The sequence below is a fragment of the Drosophila sechellia genome, chromosome X, assembly GCF_004382195.2.
Source record: "Drosophila sechellia strain sech25 chromosome X, ASM438219v1, whole genome shotgun sequence".
Taxonomy (NCBI): domain Eukaryota; kingdom Metazoa; phylum Arthropoda; class Insecta; order Diptera; family Drosophilidae; genus Drosophila; species Drosophila sechellia.
Window position 1 is genome coordinate 2,804,535 of NC_045954.1, and position 10,260 is coordinate 2,814,794.

Below are 10,260 nucleotides of genomic sequence, written 5' to 3' on the forward strand. Positions count from 1 at the left end.
AAAAATCGAATTTTTGAAATTTAAAAGCTGGAATCGTTTGCCCATTTTTTGCCCATTTTTTGCCCATGTTTCCCCACCAATTAGTTTTTTTTGCCCACGTAAAACGGAATTGGATATTTTTTTAAGTGTGGGCAATCGAAAAAAAATTTTTAAACAGTATTTTGAAGGGTGGGCAAACGATAAAAACTTATAATAATGGTTGGGCAAACGTTTTATATTGATAATATTTCATTTTAATAGATGGTCAAACGCCTTATTCTCTCAGTAGACCGAGGTAAACTTGAATGTCTTATATTTTCTAAAGTATAAATTTTTTCAAAATTCTAAAGGGTGGGCAAACGTGGGCAAACGATGTTATTGCGATTAAAAAAAAAAATTTTTGAAAAAAGTGAAATTTTTGATCTTCGAAAATTTTCGAACTTGTTCGAAAATTCATATCTCAAAAACTGGACGTGGGCAAAAAAAACTAATTGGTGGGCAAACATGGGCAAACGATTCCAGCTTTTAAATTTCAAAAATTGGATTTTTCCGAATCCAGCTTCTTTGAGCTTCTGAAGCGGCCTACATTTTAATTTGAGAATTACAAACTACATAGGTTCATCGGCCCAATAAAAATTGTCCATTTTTAACATAAGCAATTCACAAAACATGCAAATTAATAATAAGTTATATTTATTATTAATTTATTTATTAATGAACCCTAGTTACAGAAACCCTTTTTATGAATATTTCCAGTATCCTATAGATCCTAATTATTGATGAAGCAGAAACCTAAGACCAAAATATTTGAATAAATATTTCCAGGATCCTATGGATCCCGAGTATGATGAAACCTTCTAAAACAAAAATTCATTGGCATTTTCAGTATGGATTAACAGAACGTCTTTGTTTTAAGAGCAGAACTTAGTAACTTATTGCACGAATTTCGGAATCTGTGTTTATCAATCAGATCCCAAGTGAAATACTATAGCGAACTTTGGCTAATATATGTCGCATGGGTCAAACCAGTTCAACGATCGGCAAGCGGTCACCAAAATTTATGCATAAACTTTGGCGAATGTGCAAATTTGCGAAAAAGAAATGATAATGAGAATTATGGTTGCCGATTCTGGGTAGGATTGTTGTTGTTAGATCCGCAACTGGAGAGTGGGGTATATAACCCCGACTGGCCGCTGGCAATATCACAGTCCACCGACGACCTTCCCCCAGGCAGAGTCCCATCGAATCCAATCCTAAGGCCAAGAGCAGTTCCGCAGTAAACCCCAAGGAAAACCCCAAGATGAAGATCTTCTACGGAGCTCTGCTGGTGCTGGGCACAGCAATTATTGCCCAGGCGGCTGGTGAGTTTGGTTTTCAGTCGGTTTTACGAAAAAATATGAGCTCCTGTTTAAGTAAAGACATTTGGGCGGACTATGGACCATTAACTTTTATGAGCTACATTAATGTTTTCACCAATTACCAGTTGCCCGTTCCAACGACGAGTCCGCCCAGGATACCGACCAGCAGTCCAAGTACCGCCTGTTCAAGCAGCCAGTGCAGATCGAGGCGCGCAGCTTACAGCAGCTTATGGACTTGAAGAGCCAACCTTGCCCTCCGCCACCATCACCCACCACTACAACACCCACCGTCACAACAGAGACAACCTCACCCACTGGGCCCACTACTTCAAGCGGAACGGCCACAATAACCACCACACCCACCGAAACTTCCTCAAGTCCTACCACCTCCTCCAGCACCAGACGTCGCTCATTCAACCAGAACAATTCGGTGGACGAAAACGAGGACGACGACGAGGAGTTTGACCAGGAGGTGGAGGAGGAGAAGTATCTGAAGGACGAGGATGACGAGCAGGAGGACGACCATGACGATGACGATAACGAGGACGACGGCTTCCAGCTTGTGGCTCCCAAAACCTCATCTTCCTCCTCCTCTTCTATTCGCCGTCGCACCAGCGCTAGCAGCTCATACGGATCGTCTGGCAACAAGAACCTGTCCAACAGCGAGCTGATACGCGAACTCGAACTGCGCCGGCAGAAGGAACTCAACGAGCAGCTGCGCAAGCAGCTGGCCAGCACCCGCCGCCGTTCCAACCAGAGCCGCCGTCGTGCCCTTAACAACCGTCGTCGTGCCCGTCGCCGCCAGCAGCAGATGCGCCGCCGCCTTTCCCGCCGCAACCAGCAGAAGCGTCGCTCCCAGAACCGCCGCCACCGCAACGCCCGCCGCCGTCAGCGCCGCAACAACCGACTGAGCCGCCTCCGCCAGCGCCGTCGCGCCAACCGTCGCCGCAACTGAGCGACCAGTGACCAGCAATGACCTCTGACCCCCGACATGTACGATTACAATAAAGCGAATATATATACAAAACAAAAATGCATTCTCTTATCACTATTCTTAGATTCTACTAGAAATTTGCCAAAGAACATCCTATATATACTTCCTCGTAATCCAGTGCAACATCATCTCATCGTATCATATCAATAAACCCATATTATCTATCATACTCGATATAACTAACAACATATATTTATTATATCGCACATATAGATTCCGGATTAGATAAGATTGAATTTATACGATAGGGACATAATAATCCTAGTAACAAGTGGATAGTAGCTGGACAATGCTATTTATTTTATGTATGTATTTACTTAATATATTAAAAATCATTAAACACATTTATTTCAGGCATCCACGAGACTAAAAGAACATAGATTTTATGAGAAAAAATACATGTGGAATATTGAAGATCGTTAGACACACATTTATGGCACTTTGTGGGTCACTTTCGCAGGCTTTGCGCCACCTTCGACCCAGCGGCTTCAATTAGAAATGGATTTCAATAGATTTTCACTTTTTTTCAGCCCACTTTAGCAAAAGCCCAAGGCGCTGCAGAAACCTGAAGACCAAAACCCCAATTCCAATACCAACTCGAAAAACCGAAAACCCAAAGGCGTTCCGCTGGCCGAAAACCCATGGGATGACCGGCAGAATGATGACGACGGAGAATTTGGAGAATACACATTATAGCTGGCAGCGATTTGACTATTTGAGCCCTACCACGGATCAATTGAATTTCAATTGTGTACGGAGATTTACCGTTCGGCACTTACGATTTGCATTCCACAGCGTATTTTGCGGGACTATAAAAAGCCTCATTGCTGGCCGATAAAGTATCAAAGCCTGATTGTCCAGCCATCGGCGAGCAACAGAAATCGCAGCGATTTTGGTCTACCCGAAAAGTTCTCTCCTTACCCAGAGTAGTTTCCCGAAGACCCAAAAGAGTTTATAAATTTATCCGATATGAAGTTGTACGCCATCGTGATCCTTTCGGCTTGCTGTCTTCTGGCCGCACAGGCGGCACCCGAGAAGAAGATGGCCCAGAAGTCGCGTCAAGTGGACCAGGACGCCAAGGTGGGCCAGGCCGCTTCCAGCGCTGGTGCATCGACCTCTGCCAAGGATCCCTCCAGTGGCAGGCTGTTCCTCAAAAAGTTCCTGACCTTCAAGAACCTGTTCAGCAGCAACAACCAACCCGTTATTCCGATCATTATCACTGGCGCCGGAACCGGGACTTCCACAGGAGCCTCACCAACTTCGCCCACGGTGACAGTGACCTCGACAGGCACGATTCCCTCGGCCACTGGCACCATCACAACTTCACCTTCAACACCCACCTCGCCAACAACAACGAGCGCACGGCAAACGATTATCAAGGGTGCCCGATATGGCAGCAACGATGACGATCAGGAGCAGAATCATGAGCAGGATCAGGATCAGGACCAAGAACAGGACCAGGAGCTGGCCCAACCCGCACAGGCCTATCCCGCCGAGTTGATGGACGAGCAGGCTCTACAGGCCGCCCTGGCCGCTGGCGCCCAGGAATACGAGGTGGTCACCACCGAGCACGAGGTCCAGGGAACTGGCGGAGCCACCGGCGAAGGCGGCAAGGCCACACAAAGCAATAACCACATCAGCCTGCGACGCAAGGGCGCCCGTCGCGGCCAGGTGATCAGCGTTCGCATCCCACCCCGCTATCGCCGCTACTTCAAGAACGGCCAGAAGGTGATGCTCAACACCGGTAGTCGTCCCGTCTCCAAGCGCCGCGTGGTTCGCAAGCGTGTGCCTGCCAAGAAAATCAACAAGAACAACCGGAGGCGCAACGGCAACAAGAAGAACCGTCGCAATCGCAACAAGAACCGCCGCAATCGCATCACCGCCGTCTAAGGATCATGGATTCAAGGTCAGGATCCAACAAGCCAACGACACACTCCTGCAAGATAATTTTTTTTTCTAATTTATTGTAGCCTAACTTGCTACTGCCACACTTCCTGCGGCAGGATAAACCATAAATAAAGCCCTTCAAGAGTACCAAAACTGCTTTCTCACTTTATCTTTGCGTGGGTGAAAAAAACAGATCGCAAAGGCATACACTTTTAGCCAACAAAAAAGTAGTAGAAAATTAGTAAAATATTGCTCAACAATTAAATACTATTGAAAAATAATAAGATTGTATTTATTTAAAGCGGGTTAAAATATAGTTGCCAAAAAGTAAGCAAGGTAGAAATTAAACTGAATCTTGCAGAGCACAAACCCTACCAACAATTTACTTTAAGCCCATTTAAATCATATTAATATTTGTCAAAATTACAAGTTCACGTACTTTTCCTATTCAGAAAACATCCCTCTAAAGATCTCAGGTTACAGCGATCAAACAGCAAAGATCGTTGATCTGCAGAAGCAAAAAAAGAAAAAACAGTGGTTGGTACAATCTCCTTTATGGGCATAGAATCAAAAAAAAAAAAGTAACGTCTGTGAAAAGTACGCACTTGACCCACATTTTTGGGCCGAGATCACCAAAGAGATCAAATCGTGACGAATGATGAGGCAATTTTCGGGTATTTAAGCGGCTGTTTAGCCCGGGGCTCAGTACAAACATGGCTGGACAGCGATTTCTGATCGTACTGATCGTGGTTTCGATCTTGGTACCATCAATTCGGGAGGCTTCTGCCAAAACCTGTGGATCGAGACGCCAGTTGCGGACTCAAAATGATCCCGTTGACCTCAGTCGGCTGAGCGAGAAGCAGCTTAAACAGCTGGTTGAGCAGTTTGCAAAATTGCAAACTCAGAAGGGCGAAGATGGCGGAGATCTGGTGGAGGAAGAGGATGACCCAGAACGGGATCAGGAACTGGAAGATTCCGAGGACGATCTCCGCGGCGGAAGTCGTCCGTGGAACAGAGTGCAGCGGATAATCCGACGACAGCTGGTGAAAATACCCAAGAGATATCTCAAGAAGCTCCTTAGGCAGTTCGGATTGGCCCGGAGTGTTGGACATAGCGGTATCCGGAGTGCGGACTTGGCTCCCCAGCTGGAGGAGTACTACCTAATACCACTGGAATGAAAATATTGACGGGAAACAATTACACACATTTTGGAAATACAACGCTTTTTCGTGCACTCTTTTGGGCGCTGGGCTAAAAACAATTGCTGAGTATTGGGTGGGTATCGAATAGCCTTCCTTACAGCAAAAGTGAATAAAAAATATTAATTTTAAACATAACAAAGCGAATGAATTTCCATTTCGTTGCCATCATTATGTAAACGAATTTTTTAAACCAGCCTAAAACTATGTTTCGGCAAACATACTTAAAAGTCATGTACAAGCACAAATGTTGCTTTTATGATCTTTGGACTTTTACATTTTTTTCCTGATAAACTTATGGTTCCACCGAAAAGCTCTGACAACGATCGTGTGGTAAGCTTTCCACCACTTATGTTTCATTTGCTTATAGCTAATCAGCTTTGGAACAGCTGTTGGCCGGCGATAAATATTAGTGATTATATAGTTGTCGCACGACGTTTGAGGGGAAAACAAGTGAAAACTCTTGTTTACTAAGTCATTTTCGGAGCCATGTCAGTGGGAGTACTAGCTGGAAAAGTGGCCCTGGTAACAGGTGTGTATTCGTTTGTTTTCTCTTGATATCTGATCTTTATTTGTGACTCTTCTAATCTGCGTTTCAGGCGCCGGATCAGGAATTGGTCGTGCCACCTGCCGTCTTTTGGCCAGAGATGGTGCCAAAGTGATCGCTGTAGACCGCAATCTAAAGGCGGCCCAGGAAACCGTACAGGAATTGGGCTCTAATCGATCCGCCGCCCTGGAGGTGGACGTTTCCTCTGCCCAGAGTGTCCAATCCTCGGTGGCCGAGGCCCTAAAGAAGTTCCAGCAGGCACCCACTATTGTGGTCAATTCGGCTGGAATAACCCGAGATGGTTACCTGCTCAAGATGCCCGAACGGGACTACGATGACGTATACGGGGTCAATTTGAAGGGCACCTTCTTGGTTACCCAGGCCTATGCCAAGGCCATGATCGAGCAGAAACTGGAGAACGGCACCATTGTGAACCTCTCAAGCATCGTGGCCAAGATGAACAACGTGGGCCAGGCCAACTATGCGGCCACCAAGGCGGGAGTGATCTCCTTCACGGAGGTGGCCTCGAAGGAGTTCGGAAAGTTTGGCATCCGGGTGAACTGCATCCTGCCCGGCTACATAGACACGCCCATGGTGGCGGTCGTGCCCGATTCCGTAAAGCAGCAGGTGGTGCAGCGATGCCCCTTGGGCCGATTGGGTCAGCCGGAGGAGATCGCCGAGGTCATTGCCTTCTTGGCTTCCCCGCAGTCCTCCTACGTCAATGGAGCTGCCATCGAGGTCACCGGGGGCCTCAAATAATCGTGAAATACATATATGCAATGCAACTTTCGCAGATCCTTAGGCTTCTAACACGCAGCTTGTTTAGCTTATACTTGCCTGGTTGTTCCATTTTAGAAAAATGGATTTCTTATATACATATATTGCAAGAGTGGAACCAGATTACTGCATTTACTCGTCAAGCCATTAGTAAAAAGTTTTTTTTTAATAAATATATAAATCAACGTTAACATATGGTTGCTAACAGCTGAATTATATTTTGTTCGCAGAAAAGCTGGTTAATAAGACTAGAAGGACTTGGAAATATACTCTTACATCTTACACTTCAAAAACATATTATGCTATCAAATTACTAAACATGTTCTCCAATCAGAACTTTGACCTCAGACCTGTTGATATTGTCTTAAAATTCAAACACGCCATCTATGAGTGATCTTTATATCGCGCGGCTCTTCAGTTTATCGATACTATCGCTTAAATCGTAACATAGCATATCTTTGGGGGAAGAATTGTAACATCTTTTTAAAGATATGCCTATAAGAGTGCCATATAAGTTTTGCCTTGGATCAGCGGATTTGATCAGAAATCTATGCTCTAGTAAGTGAAACCACCACAACTTTCCCATACCTTTGCAACATTGCGACATTGCGACCACAAAAGGACCGTCGAAGTGGGAAATGGAATGTGCGACACGGCTTGTTGTGGTTTATTGGCAGGGCTTTTGGGTGGCTATTCGTTATTTGGACCCACCGAAATGTACAATATTAATACATTTCACAATTCCCCAGCTGCTAATTAACTCAGTCGCTTACACACACAGTCGCACTGGGAGATATATGCACGTCAGGCGACTCACACATATGTTTGAGTGGCGGTTGGGTTGTTTGGGGTCCGGGTTTTCCGCCTCTGTGGTCGTGCGTGCAATTTAAATAATGAAGACATTTTATTAATTCAAGAAATTCAACTCTCCCGCACTGGCCACGCACACAGGGACACAAAAACACACACCCACCCACCCACACTCACTCGCACACACACATACACACAAGGGAAACACACATAGAACAGCAATTACAGTGGCCACCCAACATTAAGCAACCTCCCACCACCGACACCACCGCATAAAGGCTTACACAAAACTTGCCAGCCATTTTGGGGTTAGGGTTCACGGGCGGAAAACCACCCAAAAAGGCCACCATCCACAAAACCACCCAACCACCAGCTGGTAGCTGGTGCGTTTCCCATTTCCTTCGGTTTTTAGTGCATAGTGAAAAACAAAACATTTGCTAATCATATGAAGCGACCCTGAGCTGCCGCTCTTTTTGCTTTTCGTGCACTGCAAGAAATAAAGGAATCATTTTCGAAACCATCCAAAGATAACATCATCCAACAGAAAAAATGTACATTCTATTTCGTGTAGAACCTCTCACTGGAAACACAACCTCTTTGATCTGCAATATTATTTATTTATGAGAGATCCCATGATGCAAAGTGGCTCAATGATTTTTCCGAGTGCTTTCCATCCTCTCTCTTTGTAGCAATTAACAACGCAGTGCGACACAAGCGGCGACGACAAGCCAACACTTGAGCCATAAACCAGCCCAACACGACCCCCGGAACGACCCCAAAAAACCGACCCCGAACCGAACCGAACCGAACCACAAACCCTCAATCCTGTACCCAAAAAAACCCAAGGCTTCGGAGCGACCAGCGCTTTGGCACTTGCCATATCTCATGTTAATGAAATCGTAACTCTTCGGGCGCCTCGTGTCCGTTTTTTGCGCCATCTCCAGCCCCGTCCTCCGTGCCCCTTGGCAAAAAAAGGCATCCAAAGAGGAGCCGAGGGAACCTGAAACCCGAAAGGATGTTGGATTGCAGAGTGATTAACGCGACGGCAAAACTCCGCACGACTTCACGGACAATGCGAATTGCAGTTGCTGAAGAAGCTTACTCGCAACTTTTGCCAATTGTCAACGAGTTGGGATTGGGAAACGCCAAGCAATTTTCCCAAATAAATTAAAATTCTGTAAGCATACATATGTGAGGAAAAGTATATTGAATATTCCCACGCAAGTATATCCAGGCTTATATCAAAGGGTACAAGGCTCTATATATTATTAGAGCTATTATTATTATTATTATTACATTAGAAAATTTCCTTAGTATAGTAGCATTAGAAAGCAATTAGCATTGAATTAAATTAAAGAAACTGAAGCGAAGCTAGCTGGTGCAATTTCATAAAGGGTTCTGAAAAGGATTCCAACTAATGTCAGTTTCTGTGGCTTTACTTTCACCAGTCTCTTGACATTTGCCAACTCACGTTAGTTTCAGTTTTCGAGAGTTTCCCCTTCGCTTTCCCAATGAGGAAAAAAAAAAGAAAACGCTAATTAACACAGCCAACCGCAATTGCAACTTCTTTCTGGCTAAGTGCACGTATGTTCGAGCCACCCGCCACCCGCCACCCACCAGCACCACCACCACACCCTCCGCCCCAAACATCCGACCCCACCGCCCCCAGCGAGCCACGTGTGACAGCGAGGGTCGTTCGGTGACAAAGGGCAACTAATTTAGTTTAATGGGCGTAGTGCGCGACTTTGTTGCCCATAGCCGCAGAATTTCTTGCGGCCAACACTTGCCTCAAGGGGCGGCGAAAAAGGGTCCTGAAAATAGCGGGCTGAAAGGGGTCAGGGGGCAGCGGGTGGCGTGGTGAACTGGTGGGTGGTTCGGCCGGGGGCCACCCTTACGCACTCTCATTAAGCATTTTTAGTCGAGCTTAGCGAGCCGTTTGTTTGCATTGTCAACTTCACAACTCTGGTCAGTCACACTGAGCGAAAATACGAACGAAAACGAAATGATAAAAAAGAAAGCATTAGCATTAGTACATAAATAGCTTAAATTAAATTAAATTAAGTCAATAACATAAAAACATAGAAGTATTTAAATCAAACATATGGATATTTTTTTCAGAAATGAGTCAAAGACATTTTTCTTTCTTGTTTTAAGCTTTTTTATTTCACCATGTGCTTATTCTCGAATGCCAATTCATTCTTAAATACGAAAACATACCCACCTTTTTCCACAGTGCAGTAACTCCGACAACGACGAGGCGACTTGCCATAAATTAACACACATGACTGGCGGTGGTGGTGGTGGTGCAAGTGGTGCCAGTGGTGGAACATTTTCATTTCACTTTTTTTTGTTTGATTTTTGGCTTTTTGCAGCTAACTGACAGTTGGTCCTTCCGACCTGGGCAAATTAAAAATGTTTTTTGCCCCCCACCGTATATTTGTCTTTTGTCTTTGATGTCCAACTCTCAATTCGCTTTCCTCGGCTTTCTCTCTTTTTTTTTCAATACATTTTTATTCAGTTTTTTTGTTTGTTTTCGTGTTTAACTTTGTGTGTGTGTGTTTCATGCTGCTTATTTGCTTTTATCATTTGCATTTTGTAAACAAAAAACATTTGTTCGTTTCGCGCTTAATTGGCGACACTAATAAAATGCCCACAGCTAATAAATATAGCAAAATGAAATAGTAATGTTTACTTTTCCGGGGCTCCTTA

At 44.9% G+C, this 10,260-nt stretch overlaps 4 protein-coding genes across 4 annotated transcripts; all 4 read left to right on the top strand.

Annotated features, from left to right (window-relative positions):
- The first annotated feature begins 1,188 nt into the window (after positions 1 to 1,188).
- Positions 1,189 to 2,370, top strand: LOC6616213 (trichohyalin). The gene is made up of 2 exons (XM_002040542.2): positions 1,189 to 1,340; positions 1,463 to 2,370. Exons 1-2 carry the CDS (start codon positions 1,280 to 1,282, stop codon positions 2,290 to 2,292), a joined length of 891 nt encoding a protein of 296 aa, XP_002040578.1. The 5' UTR covers positions 1,189 to 1,279; the 3' UTR covers positions 2,293 to 2,370.
- An 806-nt stretch (positions 2,371 to 3,176) lies between these two features.
- On the top strand, positions 3,177 to 4,365 carry LOC6616214. The gene has a single exon (XM_002040543.2). The coding sequence runs from the start codon at positions 3,301 to 3,303 to the stop codon at positions 4,219 to 4,221; it is 921 nt and encodes a 306-aa protein (XP_002040579.1). The 5' UTR covers positions 3,177 to 3,300; the 3' UTR covers positions 4,222 to 4,365.
- A 566-nt stretch (positions 4,366 to 4,931) lies between these two features.
- LOC6616215 lies at positions 4,932 to 5,438 on the top strand. Its single transcript, XM_002040544.2, has one exon. The coding sequence runs from the start codon at positions 4,932 to 4,934 to the stop codon at positions 5,394 to 5,396; it is 465 nt and encodes a 154-aa protein (XP_002040580.1). The 3' UTR covers positions 5,397 to 5,438.
- Positions 5,439 to 5,808: 370 nt separating this feature from the next.
- Positions 5,809 to 6,936, top strand: LOC6616216 (estradiol 17-beta-dehydrogenase 8). The gene is made up of 2 exons (XM_002040545.2): positions 5,809 to 5,949; positions 6,017 to 6,936. Exons 1-2 carry the CDS (start codon positions 5,907 to 5,909, stop codon positions 6,721 to 6,723), a joined length of 750 nt encoding a protein of 249 aa, XP_002040581.1. The 5' UTR covers positions 5,809 to 5,906; the 3' UTR covers positions 6,724 to 6,936.
- The last annotated feature ends 3,324 nt before the right edge of the window (positions 6,937 to 10,260 follow it).